Source organism: Gymnoscopelus braueri, assembly GCF_963280865.1.
Source record: "Gymnoscopelus braueri genome assembly, chromosome: 20".
Taxonomy (NCBI): domain Eukaryota; kingdom Metazoa; phylum Chordata; class Actinopteri; order Myctophiformes; family Myctophidae; genus Gymnoscopelus; species Gymnoscopelus braueri.
Window position 1 is genome coordinate 31,691,274 of NC_137622.1, and position 21,149 is coordinate 31,712,422.

Genomic DNA, 21,149 nt, shown 5'->3' on the forward strand with positions numbered 1-21,149 from the left:
GAAGACCTGAGCATGTGAATAAAGTTTGAAAGGTTTCCAGTTTCTGCTAAAAATAGTATCTGTAGATCTGGTAACCATCAACTGCGGATCTTTCCCCCGCTGTCCCTGCTTAACACCCACAGGGCCAAGAAATGTGACATAATGCATGCAACATTATAGGTCTGGGATAGAACCTGGGACTTCAGAATTATAAGCCAAAAAAGGTCTTATACGAGCACTTCTATCAGCTAAATAAATCGGGATACAGGCTGTATATTTTTTTATTTGGAGGCTTCCTTTGCAATCAAATTATGGATTAATTTTGACTTTATATCAACTTTTTCTTTTCCCCTTTATTTCCTCACTGTCATATTCAGCAATAGCTCACTCTCAACATAAGGTAAGGATCGTTTAAGCTATGAACTGAATAAGTTAAAGGCTGCTGGCCTGCTGCTGTAGCTATAGTTTGATTAAACAATGTATGGACAACAACACCAGTGTAGTTTGAAACCGATCACAATGCAAAAGAGATGCAAACATAAAAAACTATAGGACTGCATAAACACATATCACATCAAGATGTGTGACATATAGCCTATAGGCCTACTTTGCACGACTTCGAACTGAACTGCACCTGTTGCAGGTGTTGTTGGATAGTTGTCCGACTCTATCGTTTTTAGGCTATAAAAGACGCAAAGTAATGGCACCAGTAATAAGGGCTGCTGGTGCCAAAGTGTCAAGTGATTGATCAGAGTCACAGACAGACGCTGAATTCTCTGGAGGGCGGAGGCTGAGCGGGACAAGTGTTGCGCTCTAGCTCTGGTCCATAGCGTTAGAAGTTCTTCTTAACGCTATGTCATCACTTTTCAGCCTTTGCCCGCACACCCCCAGCCTCTCGTCTGTATTAAAAATACACTTTCGCTACTCACCAAAACAAAGACGGTTTTAAGATGTTGAAAGCCTACTGTACCTTCCTTAGTGGGAACACTCGGAGCCCCCCACCTCACGACTAAAATACACCTTTTGGGCAGAAAATAAAATATTTCACCGGATGAATTTTTTTTTAGTTATTCCACTGCGCCCCCTACAGATCTTGTCAATAGAAAGAATCCATTGACCAGATCTGTAGGGGGCGCAGTGGAATAACTAAAACATTTTCCATCGGGTGAAATATTTTCTTTTCTGGACAAAAAGTATATTTTAAACGTGAGGTGGGGGGCTCCGAGTGTTCCCACTAAAGAAAGTAGGCTTAAAACCGTCTTTGCTTTGGTGAGCGAAACTGTATTTTTTGTTTTACTACAGACGTCACGAAAAGCTGCGCTACCGCAGGTGTTAGGGCAACGGCTGAAAAGTAACAAAGGATAATAATAAAGGAGGACTCCTTCTAACGCTATGGACCAGAGCTAGTTGCGCTCCGGTGGAATTACGCACGGCGCGCGCACATCGGGCTCCCGTGTCATTTACTCATTTGGGAGTTTGGACTCCGTACTACGCACATGCACACGCGCACACACACACACACACACACACACACAGCTGTTTACGACTCCACTGCGTATCTGTCATTCAAGGAGCCTATACTCGAGGACAGGCGACTGAACAACACGGGCGACAGAGGACCAAACTTTTTTGGGGGACTTTTTAGTTTTTTGTGCCACGATCGGAGGAACATCACAGGAGGAAGACACAAGAGGGAGCTGTAGTAGGCTATGTTTTATTTCAAACACATTATTAACCTTTGGCTTTAGGTCAATTAAGTTGTCATTAGGCCTACACATTCAACCACAGACACAAACAAACAAACAAACAAACAAACATGTATTAATGTGTTTGCTTCATCCAACGCGCACCAAGGTGAGTTTATTATTGCCAGCTAAATTATTTAAGACTTTGTAAATGTGTGATCATTAGAATAATTATAATATCGTGACGCTGTTATTGTGCACGACTAGTAAGTCAACTTGTCATGTACAGTAGATCTAGAATCATGCAGTTAGTAGTCGGACCCTGGACCAGGTTATAGGCTATACTGTAGATCTAGAATGAATCATGCAGTCTGTGTACTCTTGTCATGTAGGCTACAGTAGATCTAGAATCATGACGTTAGTAGGCTAACTAACCCTGGTCCAGGTTTGAGGAGGTTATAGGCCTACTGTCTGGTACAGTAGATCTAGAATCGTACAGTTAGTAGGCTAACCCTGGTTCAGGTTATACTGTGACTGAGTAGATCTAGAATCATGCAGTCAGTAGGCTAACCCTGGTCCAGGTTATACTGTGACAGAGAAGATCTAGAATTAATGAATCATATAGTTAGTCGGCTAACCCTGGTGGTCCAGGTGTGACTGAGGTAGATCTAGAATCATGCAAGTCTAAAACCCTGGTCCAAGTTACCTGTGACTGAGGATAATTGAATCAGAGCAACAGCTGCGTAGGCACGACGCACTGGTGTGTAGGCTGCGCGTCACACATTGCCTTCACATGATCATATATTTTCATTCATCATAGTCCGTCCGGGTCCGATCACTCCGATGCTTTAATGTTTTTGTTGCAGACAGACAGTCTTGCGTTCATCAGAACTCCTGATAATTGAACGTAGCTCTAGTCCTGGTCTACTCACAGGCGCTGTTAACGCAGAGCTTCTTTTCACTTTGTAGATCCTGTTGATTCTGAGGAGCCCGTGAGGCGGATAATAAAAGCATCATTCTGGCCAACGGAGGGCATATAGCAGGATTTTCCCGTGCGTGTTGTTGTAGCGTGAAAGAGGGCAGTTTCTTTTGACACAATCTGTCATTTATATGCCTGTAATTGTGCTTCTTTTTGACGCCGTTTTACATTCGCGTGAGAAGAACCTGCGCTTGTTTTCTTTCTGCTCCCGTTCCTTTGTCACATCAGAGCAGGTCGTGATTTTGCCACATAATAGGATTCATGGTGGGAGCGCTTTGTTTCATCAATGTGCATTGATGTAGCGGAAAACCTGGAGGAGATAAGGTAGGACGCTCGTTTAGACATGAGAAAACCTTGTAAGATGTCTGTAGGCTACAGTAGGATGTTTTTTTCCCAGGCTGTTGGGTCTTTTGTGGACTCAATATCTAGGTTAATTGTCGTGTGTGTAGAGAGAATATCAATTGCTGCTGCCTGGATGCTTTAATTGGTATAGACTGGTGTAGAAAAATGGAACCCCGGGAAGCCCACATGTTTTATTGTTTTGTTATGTGGCCACCATCTTTTACTATTACTTGCTTGATGGAAAATAAAGTATAATTTGAGGACTTAATTGCAATTGTATCTTTTCACAGAACCCTTATCTCGGCACCTTGCACCCCTGGAAACGATTTCACTGAGGAGGACAGCGAGCAATTAAAGGGATTTCTTCCATTCTTGCCTAACTCGGGAATTACACATCCAAACTGGGATCTATGAGCGGCAAAGTGGCGAAGCCTAAAGAAGATAAGGATGCTTCCAAGGGTAAGAGTAAGAGATCATAGATCCCAGCCTTAAAGCACCCCTAAAACCACTGGGTTTTTAAAGCGACCGTGCGCCCATTCATTGCCTGCATGAGCACCCACCACAGTAGCCTCTATATTATAGCTCACCCAGCCATTCTTTCTCACCACAATATGCCAATGGTTTAGAGCAGTGGTTTTCAACCCTTTTTCACACCAGGTCCATTATTTATTTGGCATTTGAGCCACAGGCGACCATTTGATGAGATTTAGACCCCAAACTTTGAATATTTTGTTGTCGTTGGATACGATTTTGTCCACAATTCCACCATGCTGTATTGATGTTGGTGCCATAGGAGAGATGACAGGCAAACGTTGATCTAAATAACAATTCTTCTTCATTCTCTAATTGTGTGAGACTTCTTAACTCTTGAGAGCGGTTTCATTTTATACTCTCTAGACGTTAAAGATCTAAAAGGGTCCATTTGGTTACCAACTCTCCATCATTTAGCTGTGGACCACCTGGAACCCCCTCAAGGACCACTGGTGGTCCCCGGATCACTGGTTGAGAACCACTGGTTTAGAGCTTAACACTTGCTGTTGCTTGCAGTCCAAGGTTAATGATACCAGGCTTACAACCTATAGGATGTATAGGCCTGGTATCATTAACGAAACATTAAATATTATATTAATGAAATATTAAATGGCCTATTTGATCAGACGGACTAGGCTATATAGTCCGTCTGATCAAATAGGTTATTTAATATTTAATTGGTCAGAGATTTAGGCTACCATATGACTGACTGTGGAACAATGCCAATCAATCAAGAAAAAAAAGCATCATGGAAATTGTAAAACCAGTAGGATGCTTTCGCAGGCTGTGTGTAATTGATTTTCTGTTTCTTTTACATAAAGAGTAGCTTAAAACGTGCTGTCGCTTTAACACGACGATGCAGAATGATAGTGAAACATGTTGCCACAGGCATTCTGTATTGTATAATTCCGCACATTATGCCCTACTACTACTGCCTGGTTATCACTTTGTTGTTGTTCAGTGGTCACGATCGTGTATAGCAGCATTCCACCTTTTTGTTCTCCTAATGACCTAATGCGTAAAAATTAGCCATTGTATGCACTGTTGCCAGATTGTGTGAGAGAAATAAGCAACCAGGTCTGTGAAAACATGCCCAATTAAGAAGCGACCACATGAGCAAATTTAAATCTATATTTATCAGCTATTTGAACATGGACGATCTACAAGCTCACCAGGCGTCGCGATGCGAGACGTTGTGAGCTTGTAGATCTGTTGTCTTTAAAAAAAAAAACGTGAGAAACAAATGGGGGGGGGTCCTTGACATGAAAATATTTTAGATTCACTGGTTTAAACAACATTAGGAAGCAAGCCCAAATAAGCAACTACACTTTAGAAACAAGCCCCAAAAAAACGCAACCCGCATGACTACCAGTACTTACAAGCAACTTTACAGAAAAACAAGCCCAAAGTCGCTTATAATAAGCGGACATGGCAACCCTGATCGCATGCTGCAAGGCAAGCAAGCGCCTCCCATTGCCATGGAGACAGAGCGAGACAGGGTTGCCAGAGGAACCATGGCGGGGCCAATCAATGCAAACTATGCTCCATCTATACACATGGATGTCACGCATACGACGCGAAACTCTAAGCACTTTACTGCACTCTTTGTTTGTACGGTCTAATTTTATATTTTGAAATAAACGAAGAAAAACATAATTCAACATGTGGTTCTTCTATGAGAAACGACAATATTACGAACATGATATTTTCACCAAATCTTTGCCTACATTCTTTATATTCTCTACATTCTCTAAAGAGTCAGCATTTAATGCATTTTCGTTTGAGTCTCAGGGTCTATTGTTTTAGGCTACTATGTTCAATTCAATGGGAGACTAAATAGTGGTCATTTGAGAATGGTGGGAATTTAATTACCGTAACTGAATCTCAGAAAACCTGGCACGTTTATTTTTATACTGTGAGAGTTTTTCCCTGGCAAATGTACCCCTGAATGGCATCATGGAATTTCATGGATGCCTTTTGGTATTAGGTTTCCCTGCTTTGTTTTGTCTGGCTCTGATGTTCACCCACAACAGATCGATATACTGTACTGTAGCTAACAGGTTTACGTTGACAGTGCCGATAAGCGTTGGTATGGGCAGTTAATGAAATCTACATGTTATTTTCAGAAGACAAGCCATGAAGATTAACTAGCCTGCAGAAACTATTGCAACACTGTACAAAGCTTTAGTCTTTGCAACACATTTTTATGCCTCTGCTGGCAGACAACCATAACGGGAAGAATTATCGGTTTTCCGTTTATGGGTTTTTCCGTCCGCCCGTCTGTTTGTCCATTCCAACATTGTGAATGCATATATCTCAGGAGCACCTTGAGGGAATTTCATGACTTTGAAATGGTCAAAGGTCAAGGTCACTGTGACCTCACAAAACATGTTCATTAAATTCCTTCAAAAATCTTCATTCAATGCATTTCGTCTCTGCCGGGTGGAAACCTCGTATGTCCAAAACTGTTTGTTGTCAGGATTCAAATTCAAAATGATCAAAAGTAGCAGATCTACCAGCTCAAAACGTATCGCTTCGCACCACGTTTCGAGATTGCAGATCTACTACTTTTGATGCTTTTGTGTGACGCTGTGGTATGATCAAGTAGGCCATTAATTTACCAAAAAGCACAAAAAGTTAGAATATGGAGATAAGAGGTTTCTGCCCGACCGCAACCAACGATATGCTATATGAATCTGGACAGACATGGCTGTAAATGGAAACTGATAGGCAAAGCCACAATGGTGTATTTCTAGTTATCCCACTTTTAAGTAGGTATTAGACTTAATTGTCCCAGAGGATTATTTGGTCTCACAGGCTGTTCAACATAGAAACACATAAGAAACGGCACCATACAACTCAAAATACCAGCTGTACTGTAATACATATAATCTCCAATATACTGTACATCCATATTTCCTAACACACAATTCAATTCCATTCCATTTATCATAGTGCCAAATCACAACAAGTTGTCTCAAGACACTTTATATATAGACTAGAGACCTGACAATGTCCCACCCTGAGCGAGCATTTTTTGCGACAGTGGCAACAAAAACTCCCCCTTAGCTGGAAGAAATGTCAGGCAGACCCAGGCTCCAGTGTGGGCGGCCATCTGCCTTGACCATGCCAGGAGGGAGAGGGAGAGAGGACATGTCAGAGAGGCAAGAATTAGACTTTAAGTTTTCCACTGCATAGCACCTAGTAGTGGCATTCTGGGAATATATGAACTAAAATAACAAAAAATTAAAGCGATGAACCATACTCATTAAATATTATTGCATGCTCAGTGCTGTAAAAGCTTGCACTCAGTCACTGAGAAACTGCCTCCAGATGGTTACATTTAGGTTACATTTAGGTTATCTTAATGAACATGTATCTCGTTGTTGAAATGTTTGTGTGTAGGCTCAGCTGCTACTTTAGTTCTAGCAGGGGCGGAGTTTCAGGAAGGGCTGAGGGGGCAGATGGCCCTGGGTACGGGACTCTCGGGGACCATTGAATTTTGTTTTATGGTATGTTAAGAGTGTGTGCGGACACTCTTAACATACCATAAAAGGGCTTGTCGAACCATATTGCTCATTAGTTGAAGTGGACTCCAAAATGAGATGATCGCTGTCCGTGGTGCTGAAATCTTAGATTGAGTGCATGCGTGCGCTGTTGTCCGTTTTTAACTAATCAAACAAATTACATGAAATAAAAAATGGTCTAAATATAATTTAACTAACCTATATGAGCCACGTGTTTTGTCTCGGCTAGCGGCTTGTAAGCCCTACTCTTACGAGCATGTGTTTGTTTTGGAAAGCGATGAGGATTTGGAACTGCTGGGGATAATACAGGGGTAGTTGATTTATTTTTCTAACTTTAGTGAACAGCTTTGACTGAAAGATGAACCCTTATTGTAATTGTATTTATTCTAGTTTTAGAGACTCATACTTTTTATAGCTTCATTGTTTTTTCCACGCTTTCTATTTATTATTCATTTCAATTCACAGGCACGTATTGTCTTCATCAAGTACATGTATATGTGTTTTAATATGTAGTCATAGTTGATGTACAGTGACTATGTCTCCAGCAACCTGCTGCTTTTTCTAGCTTTGGAGGAATCATTTGATTTGAAAGTAACAGGTTATCATCATTGTAGCATCTCTGTAACCCTCACTTCACCCAAGAAACCACAGCAGATCCTGATCTAAAGTTATAGATGCAGACCCCTGAACACAGTGCAGTGGGACACTTTTGTGTCCCACAATAAAAGCCTGCAGGTTGTCCTGTGCATCACTGAGCAGGGCACCTGCTGCCAGCTGCACTCCATCAAGAACCTGAATGGTGCCAGAGCAAGGACGTGAGCAGAGAAATGAGATCACGGCTGATTCAGGCAACCGCCTGCTCCAGAAATTATTTTCAGGGAAACGTTCCATTATAGACTGAACCAGCTGCCACCACAAAAGCTTTTCTCAATCCTTCTGACAAAACCCCTTAGCCAGAACCTCACTGACAACTCTCCCACACCCCAATCACCGCACCTACAGTGTATATACACTGATCATTTTGTATTGGATTAGTTTCACACGTATCATGTTAATTTAACTCTGATTTGAACCAACACTCCAGATTATCTGTTTGGTTATTTTTAGCCATGGGGTCTAAGAATGGCAACGTCCGGGTCCTCCAAACAAGATATCTCAAAAACTTCTGACTGGATTCCCATTGAAGTTCACCATGGCTTTTCCTTTCCTAGTGCCACCCGTAGGCCAAAATCACGATGTTCATGCAAGATATCTCAAAGTGTGGATTGCTAAGAAACTGCTGTGCACATTCAGGATGAACCCTAACCCTAACCTCCAGTGCCACCCTGAGGCCAAAATGACAACTTTGCACACTTAATATCTCATAATCATATTTTTTAAGATTGCAGGATGAACTATACTGATTTTGGTGACCTCATGGCCTTTCTTCTAACACCTATTTCAACAAATATACACAATCACCTCTCCCACAATTCTGCCACTAGACACAATAAAAAGTAAAAAGTCTATTTTGGCCTCACTATAGAGAGTGTGGGGCTCTAAGGACAGCAGTGTTGGTCAATTCAAACCACTTTGAGTCTGGATATGTGTAAGCACCAGCATAGCTTCTAGGGGCCACTAGCAAGGCATTTAGACTGTTAGTCTTGTTAGCTACTGTAAAATGTCCTACATTTTCACAATGGGTGAACCCAAATGGATATCACACACCATCAGATGCGTACTGACTATGAGCAGTATGGGGCAACATCAGTTCAAGAACAACCTTCATAATGCTTTACGCTTTACTGTTGGTGCCAGGGTCAGTCAGTTGGACATCCTGTGTTAGAACATGAGAACAGGGAAATTAGAGAGAGGAAGAGCAGGAGAGAGAGGCGTTGTGGCCTGGGTCATGTGGGAGCTGCAATAGCAACACGAGTAAATCAGATTGTGTTAGCTTCCCCCTGTGCCCTTGTGAAGCTGTGTTGTCCATTCAAGACGGTGCCTCAAAGCCCCTGTTACATAACCGTTCTCCCAGGCACTATCCCAGTGCCTCAACTGGATTGAAAGGTATTTACATTAAATCATAATGCTGACATTTTACCCATATATCTTTCATAACGAGGTAAAAACATTGCCATTATATGTGTAAACAAAAAAGACCCCAAAAAACATTACAAATTCCATGTTCCCCCCCAAAATATACATCAAATGAAATCCACAATAGGATGTCCTTTAGTTGCTGTGATTCTGCAGTCACTTCTGCAGCCCACAGAGTATAAGTTTCATGTGAACGGCTCATAAATGCCAGTCAGCCATTTGAATGGAACTTTAACAGCAGGTCTTTCACTCTGCTCAGACTTCATTTCAGACTATAGCACTTTGCTAGTCTTCCCTAGCCTCTTGGGTAGTGAGTGTCAGCCAGTGGATTCATGTCTCTCTGGAATGGCAGAGCCGTGTCCAGCAGAAGGCATAAGTCTTGCATATTTGCTGGCAGATTAATTCAGGCCAAGGCGGGGCCACACAGCTGAATCAATAGATGGCCAGAGACAAGTTTGGAGTCACTTCATTAATCACTTAGACGGCAGGCTCTCTCCTGCTCTCTGCTGACACCTGCTCTTATCTCAGTGGCGACAACACACTGTCTGCATTATCATTACAATATTTTTATCTAAATCTATTTACTAGCTGCCCCAGAAGCCACCTTGAAAGAGTTTTGACTATGATGCGTTTTTGCAGATTGTTATATGCTATAGGTGTAGTTGTGTTAACGTCACTGCTGAGGAAAAAAAATGGCAATGACATCCCGACACAACACATTTCTGTTTACAGCGATTGCCCTCACACAATACAGCGACGGTAATGACAGCCGATGTGCGATTGCTTAGAGGTAGTCATCATGCCACACTTCCCCTGGTGCTGACGCAGGTATGGCCAACACCGCCCGGAGGGAGTTAGCTTGCCTCATGTCACGGACCTGCCACTCTGCATCACTGCGTGGCAGTTGTTAGAGGAATGTTTTATTCTTCTATTCAGTAGTGTGAGCTGAATACATCTCAAAGTGTAGCTTGAGATTTGGTTCAAATACAAATAAAATGTATTATTATTATTCAGCTTTAAGCCACTACCTATAGCAAATTTAAGGCCTGATTTAATATTTTAATTGGTAATTAATTATACAGTTGAAGGCAGTTTGCTATATCAACTGCAAGATTGTTTGCCTGTGGCTCTTCTAACAAAATTGGCACTAAAATGTGGTCAGCTAAATCTCACTCTTGTCTATCTTCAATCTCTGAATACCTGATTGTTATGATGCATTGGTAAACCAGCGGCTGGCAAGTCCACAGGGCTGTGCATCTTCTGATTTGAATGACTTTTTAAGCTGCTCCCTCTGTGAATTTTAGATCATGACTATGATTGACACATGTCGGGCCACGGTAATAATAACCCTGTGCTGCTGGGTCTTTCATCTTTTCTGTGCTATGCTGTCCCCTGCCCTTATCTTCCCCTCAATGAAACCCTTCAACCACAACCGTTGTCTTCATATTGTGGCAATGCCCCACTAGTGACAATGTCATTTGGATTTTTTTCATTCCCATGAAAAGAGAATAGGCTAGCCCTCAGCTCTCTACAATGAAGAATCAACACAGTGGCAAATGTCTACGGCTGTTACTGTTACAACATGTGATATGTGGTGTCCATCAAATCAGTCAAGTTGGTCTTCATTATCTTAGTTTGAGTTATTCATACTTTATTTAGATGTTTGTGCTTTTCTGAAATTTGCCATTTGAAGAGAGAGATCCTTGAGTGTATGCCAATTTGTTGGAAATGAAATGTCTCTTTCTGTAGACGAGCTACTTCTGTAGACGAATTATAGTGAGATGATGCATGTTAACATCCTTATACAGTATGAACACTCCCTGAATGATTATCTCTGCAGGGAAATGGTTACGCTTTACGGCTTGGCTGTGTGTCATTGTGAGGAACCGGGCTAATGTTAATAATCTAGTTATTACACGCAACTTCCCTCATCAAAGTAATAGTAATGGATCAGGGTATAGGTGTGATTCAGGTGTGGATTTTAGATAACTGTCAGAAATGCTCTTAATCCCATCTGAAGGTAATTGCGGTTATGTGCATCAAATATCCCAGATGACAAAAAAGATCTATAGAGAGGCAGAAAAGTATATTTTTGGGGATGGCTCGTGAAATTCTGTATTGCCATATGGTTTGCGATGTGTGCCCAGGGTACCACTTCTAAGACTTGTACCATGTTGAAAGAACGCTCTAGTGTAGTGTTTCTCAACAGGGCTGCCATTGTTGAACTCCCCTCTCACAGCAGCGGGGATTTTAAAAAATGACACAGAATGAGATCGTTCTCATTCCTCCTCATATACTGTAATACTTTGCAGAGATGCGTGAGACTCCCCCAAATCTGAATGCTAATGGGCCCATGGGATCAGCCTGCATCAAACGCTTTGAGTCCGTCTGAGTTGGAGGAAACGGCTCTGATCTGCTGGGCATGTGGCCACTATGACTCATTTGTCTGTGACCTTTCACACCACTACGCACAAACTCACTTTGTGTAATGTTTGTGTGTACGAGGGCGTGCATGTGTCAAACGGAGATTTGTGGCGGCTGAAGACCACAGATGTCAACAAATGGACAAATAGAGGACATTCAGGCCTAAAAGAAGAAGTCATAATAAAGAAAAATGTATATACCTTAAAAACTAAGTGCTTACATATATACAATTTTTAATTATGGAAAGGCCTTTTGATAATGTTTTAAAAGGAGGAGATTTAAAAGAAGACACTGATTTAGCAAGTTGAGTTGCAACAACTGGACTATACTGTAGGTGTAGCAAACCTAAAATAATCAATTAGTTCATTCTAGTGTATTTGGGTAGAATTACACTTCTTGTAAGATATGGATTTCATGAGTGCTGGTATATTAGTGACACATCCTCGTATGGCTTTCTTGGATGGGCCATGAACCATTGAAAGGCTGTATTAATGATTAACATAGTCCCTAGTGGTCCCTATTTGAATTGTCTTGCGCATTACGACACTGTAATGTTATTGCATCAGAAATGGGATTGGTGGGAGGAAACCGCTGATGGTGCTCAGAGCTATTGTAAGTTCTGAGGGCAGAATGAGGTCACAAAAGCAATTATCCCAAGGTCAGAAGCCACAAGCAGTCATTGTTAATGAAAACAACCTACAGAGCGCCAGCAGGGTGTTGAAACATGTTCATTTAGCATCGCTATGAGTTGGGATTTGGAGGAAGGGGGCGTTTAAGGGGTTGATATGCTTTGTTGCACGCGGTGTCATGCACCGAAAAGAGATCCACAAGCTCACAACGCTGTGAACATTGTGCGCTTGTAGATTGGCCATGTCTGGTGCGCGACACCGTCCAGCACTCGACTTACATCCGGCTTTACTTGCTCCGAGCATCACAAGTGATGAACGTCCAGGTGAAGTCAAGGTCTTGAAGTCCTATATTGTGCAAAGCTTTTCCATCCCCTAGTAGTAGATGGCTGTTTTTAAATCATGCTCGGGATTAATAGTTCCCCTCGACATGAACTAATTAAAGTTAGTGAACATTATAAAGGGGATTAAGACGAGGTAAGAAAGGGAGGCGATAAGGCCGGGCCTCAAACAGGGGCTGCGGGCTGGAACAGAGGCCCACTATAGCAGGCTATCGTGGCTCACGATGAGGTTGTAGCTGGAGTGGACAAAATGCCTCCAGGCGGAGCAGAGATAAGTGATTTGCATTGGCCTTGCTGTGAGGCGAGGCCCTGGGACATTAGCCGGATGGACTCCAGATTGACGGTACTCGAGTGCCTCCCCATGCGCGCGCACACACACACGCACAGATGAGTGATGTTACGAAGGCATTATTCTCTGTCCAGCAGCTCAATTAGCCAGCCTGTTATGTCCACAGCCTCACGTCGGCACCCATCAGCGCCCTGCCTCAGCGGTGCTCACTGCCCAGGAGGAGACATCCACAAATGTATGTCATTATCTGGCACAACCTCCAACGTGTCCTAAAGACGAGGCAAATTAATTGGCCTCATCTGGACACCCCCTGTGTGACGCATAGCTGCGTGGCTGGGGGAGATGTTGAGGGAACGCCAGGAGTCCTTTTTACAGTGGCAGCTGGGAAACCTGAAGAGGAGTAAGCAATTTTTTTTTTTAAGATGCCGGTCATTCATTAAAGTCTCGGTGCCGGTCATTCATTAAAGTCTCTCAGGTATAAGTCAGGCATAATACCTCATAGTATTGACCAGATTGATCTGTTGGCCACGTCACTCAAAACAGCCGTTTCATTAGGGATAATCCGTATTTGTGCACGGTACAGTACAGTACGTGTGTGCTTGGTACAGTATGTTCAGGTGGTCTGACTCACAGACAAGTACATGGTAAAGGTTTGCCCCTGAACGGTAAAGTGAGTGGTCAAGACCAATATAGACATGGAAAGACATTGAGAGATGGTGTTAATATGTGAATGTGCCTGTTTGTGTGTGTGTGAGAGGGAGAGAGAACAAGAGCTACTTGCCTTCATGAGTGAATAGAAACAAGAATATAATGACAAAAGTAGAAGGTATGAGTTGATTAATTCATACTTCTTGACACTTCACTTAAGGTTTCGAATGACTAGCCACAAGGAATTGACTTCTGTATCACTGGATGAAAGATGATATATATGGTATTAGATGCCATTAGTACTATTCCTCAGAGTAAGCCTATTCATTCAGCCTTAGCGGTGGTGGGTGCAATCCAAGGGAAGTATTTAACAGGGAAAACCGCCAAAACAAAACACAAAGTGTTGGAGAGGGGGCGAGATATACAGTGTATAATTCCCTAATTGGTGAAATGCTAGCGGTGCGCTTGCTTGGCCTGCATTTGTGTACAGTTATAGCCTACTCGCAGCCCATAGCTGAAGTGTACAGTTCATGAGGACACCTATTTTCAGAAGAAAAAAAATCCATTGTTAAGAGGAGTGCTAAATATAGCACCGATCCTTTGCTGGACCCTGAAGCCAATTTTACATACTCTGCAGCGGGGAACATGGTGGCTGGCTGCCTCTCTCTCTGTCTCTGTCTCTCTCTCTGTCTCACCATAGGGGAGATGTCATTTACATAATGAGTCGCTGCCACAGCAACAAAGCTCCAATAAGCACAGGACTCGTCAATCAGAAGGTGACACAGGTGGCTACCAAGCACACACCCTGGCTCCACTGGCGGGCTACAGTGCTTTGAACACGCACGCACGCTCGCATGCACGCACGCACACGTGCGTTCTTACAGAAATGTATGCACAAAAAAAAGCACACACACACATATATAGATAAAAGAGAGAGAGTCCACATAGAGATTAGGTGTGTGTGTGTGTGTGTGTGTGTGTGTGTGTGTGTGTGTGTGTGTGTGTGTGTGTGTGTGTGTGTGTGTGTGTGTGTGTGTGTGTGTGTGTGTGTGTGTGTGTGTGTGTGTGTGTGTGTGTGTGTGTGTGTGTGTGTGTGTGTGTGTGTGTGTGTGTGTGTGTGTGTGTGTGTGTGTGTGTGTGTGTGTGTCTGTCTCTCTGGAAGGTGCAGAGAGAGACCCAGTTCACGACAATCCAAGTTGTTTACATGAAAGCTGTGACAGAAACTGTCTCTGTAGACCTTGGGTTTAGGGTGGCTCTGTATACAATGATAATTACCTAGAGTACAGTGTGATTCCACAGCCTACTTCGCTAACTTTACTTTGTATTTTTTCGTTTGTCCCCTAGAGATTTTCAGTCTCGAAAGATCACATCATTTGCGCTGTTATTAGAAGAGACAACTCACTGCCTACACTGCAGAACAAAGACACAGAGAGATGGAGAGAGATGGCAGGCAGTGATCTCACTATAATCCATGACAGTTGAACTGGCTTCCATAAAGGAGACGAACAGCGCTGTGGGTGAAATGAAAAGGTTATGTGCAATAAAGACAAAACGCCTCAGCTTTGCTTAAAGGTTACAGTGGAGAAATTAGGACGAGGATGGTGTTAAATTGCTCCAATTCCCTCTTCTTTGAGTAATAACTTCTTAAACGTCGGTGCAGTTTCATCTCCAATTCCCCCAGTGGATTGTATTCTATTCTTTGGGAAGCGGCCTATTTCATTTGAATACAGCAGCACATGAGCAGTGTTGGGTCACGGCAGAACCCCAGAATTCTGTAGGCCAGGTCCTTCAACAGGGGGTCCGGGACCCATAGGGGGTCCTCAGTGTTACTATGGGGGCTGTCAAATATTTGTGTGATTTTTCTTTTTTTTACATTAACCACTTGTATCGTAGTATTCCTATTCTGGTGGGAGCAGTTGCCAAAAAATAGCAGATCCACAAGCTTTTGTAGATCTGCTATTTTCGGCAAAGAGGTTTGGTGTAGAAGGGGAAGAAGAGCAGACCAAGTGCAGAGCAAAAGGTCAAATTGACTAAGTATTGGCGGTGTAAAAATATGCATTAACATGAACCCAACACATTAGCTAATAAAAAGGATGACAAACAAAAAACATGAATTGACACAACGCTCATGCTGCAGACTAGTCTATGAATTTATCTACAGTAGGAATTCTATGAAAAAATAATAACTTGCGACACAATTCTATACAGTATGTAGTGGGGGTCCCTGCTTCATCTCTCTCTCAGCTAAGGGGTCCTTGGACTGAAAAACGTTGAAGACCCCTGCTGTAGGCCTATAGAGACACGTAACTCTGAGAGTTAAATTGAGCAGTGTATAAAGTTTAAACTTGTGTCCTTCCTTGTACTTGACATGCCATGCTAACACACTGCAGTCAAACCTGTGTGTGTGTGTGTGTGTGTGTGTGTGTGTGCGTGCGCTTGTCACAGCTGAACTGGATAGCTGGGGTGCCAGTCAGGTCTCAGCTTGTTAAAGCCAAATGTCACTCCTTACCACATGGCCATGCATTAACTTATAGCTCACGCACCCTTACACTTTATTAACTTATATATTTATACCGGCACCGCAAACAGCCGGTTTGAACAGCCGGTCATAGCAACACGTTGTGAGCTTGTAGATTGGCAATTTTCGATGTGCGAGACTGCTGCGCAACTTAGTATAAATTAGGCCTCACTAGTCTGCGTGAATGTCATATATATATATACACACACGCACGCACGCACGCACGCACACACACACACGCGCACGCGCACGCGCACGCACACACACACACTCACACACACGCGTATGATTACTTCCAACTTAACCAACTTTATACAGTATATGTGTGTGAGTTCCAGTGCACTCACTGTTTATTATTCAGAGGACAGAGATGTGTATCGCCAATCTTTAGAATATCTCTGAAGCTGAGAGAAATATGCTGTAGCCACCAGCCACTGGCCTCTGAGATTACTCACTGTAATGTAATTTGTCTTGTCCTCACCAGGCAACATGTTGCCCTCTGTGGCACCCACATCATTTGAGGTTCTATGTCTTCCCTCCTCTTTCCTATCTGTCTGCTCTGTCTTGGAGTTTATCAAAGTCTCCTTGACCCATCAGTTATTTTACCTGCACTGAGCGGAATTAGTTAGAAGAAGGGTGGAGAGTGTAAAACATTTTGAAATCGACACTCATAATTTTGTGGTGCAGGCAACTGAGTAGCATATTTGCATGGTCTCTCATGAATAATTTAGAGGAGCTCAACATTCAAATTCACTTCATTCATCTCTCAAGATATTGCTTTCGTACGGTTGGGAAATAGAAAGTTAAAAAACGAGAAAGTTAAAAAACGAGAAGAAACATACTGCCTGACAGACAGTGAAACTACCTAAAGGCTACGGCTGGGACAGTATGGCATTTTTATCACTGCGGTGAAAAAGCAACATGTCCTGTTGGTTAACCGCCCAACCGTAGTTGTCATAGTAGCAACAGTAGTAAGAATGAAACATTGGAAGAGGTAATAGTGGGCCAAGAAAACAATAACAAAAGAAAGATACATAAAATAGATAAAATATTAAATAGTTAGGCTAAGCGACACACAAGACATAGTCATTCAAAGACCCAGTGCAGATGTCTTATCAGTAAATATAAGTATAAATGTGCAGCCTATCAGCAGTGAATACAGTATTATGAATGAATTAGGGCAGGGGTCTTTGGTACATCAACATAATATTGATATCATAATATGGGTCTAGACACTGTCTGCGATTTTGGCATGAGTGTCTTTTCCTCGTTGTAAAGGCTGCATTACAGCAAAGTGATATCATTTTCAGAACTCAACTGACTGTTCTAGCAACAGGGCGACGCAGTACCTGCCCATCACTCTGGAGTCTAGGGGTTTGAATCCACAACATTGCATCCGGTTTACACAACTGGCTGTGTTTGAGGGAGGGAAGCTGTTCTCAACAGCAGACTTTGAAGGTCTAAATCCATGGGGAGGAATTAATTGGAATAACGACTACATTTTGGAGAAAAGGGGGGTAAAAATAATTGGCTACTTTTAAATAAAATAAAAAATACAAAATACAAAATAAAACTAAAAAAACATGATTTTGGGTGGAGTGGCACTTTAAGTTTTAGTCTGTATCTCTAAAACAATCAAGCTGTATGTGCGATTTTCAAAGTTATCCTCTTAATGCTAACGAAGGCAGCGTAAACAGAATGTCGAGGGTCAGATCATAACTCTGTGTGTGACTTGGAGAGTAGTGGACATGGGGCGTCCCTCTTGGTGGGAACAAGAGTGTGAGAGTGTGAGTGTGTAAGGAATTGAATACACAGGACCACAATGGAAACAAGCCCCCAGGGCTTTTTGTGTTATCCTTTTAACAATCGTTGTAAACCGTACCTCAGTAAAATCTGCAAACTGTTAATAAAGCAATCAATCAATCAATCAATCAATCAATGTGTGTGTCTGTTGACATCAACTGCTTTGTGCTTTGCCGGGGTGTGTGTGTGTGTGTGTGTGTGTGTGTGTGCAAAGGTCTATACTGTGCAGTGCTGTAAGGGGCAGATGGCATCACCACCCCATTGTGAGTTCTTTTATAGTCTTTGGCTCATGGTCTTCATCCTGCCTTGGCTGGAGGATCCATCAACCAAACCAACCAAAAACAACACACACGCAGAGCGTACAGACAAGATGCATAAATTGGCTATATTACACTGACTCTTTTAAATTACAACTACTGTATGTATTAAAGAGAGTCATTATAGGGCATTATTGTGCGCTTGCAATCTCCCTCATGTTATTACACAGGTCAATACACTCTAATAAGGCCGCTGTAAAGTGTGTTCTCTACCCATAGAACTCCTGCCTGTAAAAACCACTGGGCCATTTCTCATTTACCCCTCTCCCCTCTGTGTGTGTGTGTGTGTGTGTGTGTGTGTGTGTGTGTACGTGAGTTTATGTGTGTACCTGTGTATGACATACAGATGCAGAGGCAATAAGGAATCACTTATACAGAGACTGGGGGACTTATGATTTATTCACACTGTTGAAAGAGGAGAAAAGGTTATATACTTAGCCTGTGGTTGAATTGATGACTGCTGTCCGGATCTCTGCGCACGATGCTCTGAATTAAACCCCCGCTCCTGGTGGATGGTTTGTATGTGTGTGTGTGTGTGTTATCTAATGTGTGTGTGTATATCTGTGTGTATGCGGGTGGGATAGAGAAGCTGCAGCATGCAGCTCTATTTCTGTTGTCTCTGTGTGCTAGGTATTGAACTGTAGAAGTCTTGGAGACTGGCCCGGACAGCTGGCGTAGGGGTCCGGGCACCTAGGCTCCAATGTAGCCTGACAGCGCATCGCAAGTTCGAGTCCCGTTCCCGATGATCGTTGCTGCATGTCTTGGAGTCTTGGAGACTGATCAAACAAACGCTGGGAGCGTGCTGAGTTTGCCCCTGTTCCCTGCCTGTGACTGGGTTCTTAGGACCGATTTATACTCGGTGGCGCTGCGACGCACTGTGAGCTTGTAGATCAGCTATTTTTGGCGCATTGTACAGTATATCTTACAGGCTTTAGAAGATACACATGCACTTACCGTACATGCACTCTAGTGCACACATCCTATAAGACACACACACACACACACACACACACACACACACACACACACACACACACACACACACACACACACACACACACACACACACACACACACACACACACACACACACAGAGGAGTATACAGCTCAGGCTTTCGGGTGCTTACCTCTTTTATGAGTCCCCTGTACACAATGTACAGTAGGCTACACCATTAACAGCACAGTTGGACAGATTGGGTAGGAAAGGTATGTGTTTGTGCACACATGCCTGCTTGCGTTTCCGTATGTGCGTAGGATGGTGTTACTGATCAGTGGCAGAAAGTAGTGACATAATCTGATTACCATCGGTTATGTCAATTTCGCTTTCATATGTCACCGCCGTGTTCCTGCTATCTCCTCAACAATGCAACTCTAGCTTGGGCATAATTATAGAGTGGCTGATATGATGATAACCATGTTTTTCCGAACCATACTGAGCTGAACTTATTGAGGCAGTAACTAATTAAGTTGTTTGTGTTTGCAAAGTGATCTCCGCCCACTGTCGCTTACTAATAAATCATAGCAGGCACCCTGCTGGGAGGGGAGATGGATGCAGGGGGAAAAAATCCAGACAAAAAGAATCCGATGCGGACAACTTTTCTAACAGGACCTGGTGAGGCCACACGCCCACACCACATGGCACTCAAAGCGTACCGGTACAGATTCATTAATGGGCGGTCGGTTATGTTGGTGTTCCGAAGGCTACTGTGACGATTCATTAAAAGAAATCCCCCTACTCAGAAAATTCAGAAAGTTTGAGGTGACATTGTGCTGTGCTATCCTGTAATGGAATCTTACATCAGCATTACATTAGTGTTATAGAGGTAGGAATATTATGTAAACTCATTCTGCCCTGGCTCTAACTGTAAAATAACAATATGGGCTGTTATCTCAGCCTGTGTTAAAACAACCTCGGAGGCAGAGTGTGTGTGAACTAACATGGACCTAATGACTTTCCCATCTGCTGTGACTGTGCCGGTGTGGGGCTATGGAGTGACCTATTGGCTCCCTACATGTTGTCTAATCCAACATCACCTTTCACCTTTGTCTTTTTTGGGGTGAGGGCGGGGGTCACATGTTGACTAGAATCTGCTACAAAACAAAAGAATAAAAAGATACATACAAATAAAGTAAATGAAAATAAAAATGTGTAGAGTTTCGAGTTACGCGGTCAACATGTCACCAAACACGAGGTGTTCTTGTATGTACAAATACAGGTATGTACTATGTAAGTACATTTCTACTATCTCATAAATGGTTCACACAGGAGATTGCCTGTATTTAGGCCAGGTGCTGGACATCAAGGCATCAAGGCAAGAATCAAGGAGAAGATAAAACATCCGCACACCGTAATAAAGTTTTTGGTGCTTCAAACAGTGTGCGGATGTTTTATCTTCACCTTAATTCATCTTATAAACAAACACAGCCGACAATGTCATCATAAACGAAACAAAATATTATCCAAGGTTGGCAGCATCGTGAAACATTTTCACATCCATCATCAAAGTACAACACCATCACTACTCTCCTGGCCTGAGCTCAGAGGGGAAACGGTGATGGGGAATGAGTGCTTGTATCTATTGCTCCTTACAGAGGGAAATGTGAACCGGCAGCCAGAAGGAAGGATCCGAAACTCAGAGTGAAGTGGGCGGGTGCTGACTGATGGGATGGATTTAGACCTTCCACACTAACTGTCTGTTATACAGATCAGTGAGGTTACTATGCTGGATGCCTAGCATTTTACTGCTGAGTTTCATTATTTTGGAAAGAGACGTTATAGCCTTGACTCTGAGTCTGAGACTGGCACATTACAGAAAATGTTAATGCAGTATGATTTGTATAAAAGGGGACTTAACAACATGGACATTTTACGAAGGCAGAACAGTTGTCGTTGGCCACTTTTGCACAGCATCTCTGTGTTTGAGTCAAATTCAACTATTGTTATCGATCTGCCATTGGTAGCATTTCTTTCCCAAAGTAAAAGTATCAATACTGCAATGTAGAAATACTCTGCTACTAGTGAAAGTCCGGAATTCAAAATTTACTTGAGTAAAGGACAAAAGT

At 42.7% G+C, this 21,149-nt stretch overlaps 1 protein-coding gene across 3 annotated transcripts in view; it reads left to right on the plus strand.

Annotated features, from left to right (window-relative positions):
• Positions 1–329: 329 nt before the first annotated feature.
• The window catches only part of fgf13a (fibroblast growth factor 13a), a 140,718-nt gene continuing 119,898 nt past the window's right edge, over positions 330–21,149 (plus strand). Inside the window, exons 1-2 of one of the 3 annotated variants that reach the window (XM_080415248.1) lie at positions 330–379; positions 3,276–3,444. In XM_080415248.1, coding sequence (XP_080271374.1) covers positions 3,396–3,444 — 49 coding nt within the window. In that variant the 5' untranslated portion in view covers positions 330–379; positions 3,276–3,395. Of the gene's footprint in view, positions 380–1,641; positions 1,834–2,651; positions 2,968–3,275; positions 3,445–21,149 lie in introns of those variants that run through there. The other 2 variants (XM_080415246.1, XM_080415247.1) reach the window with 2 other exon arrangements.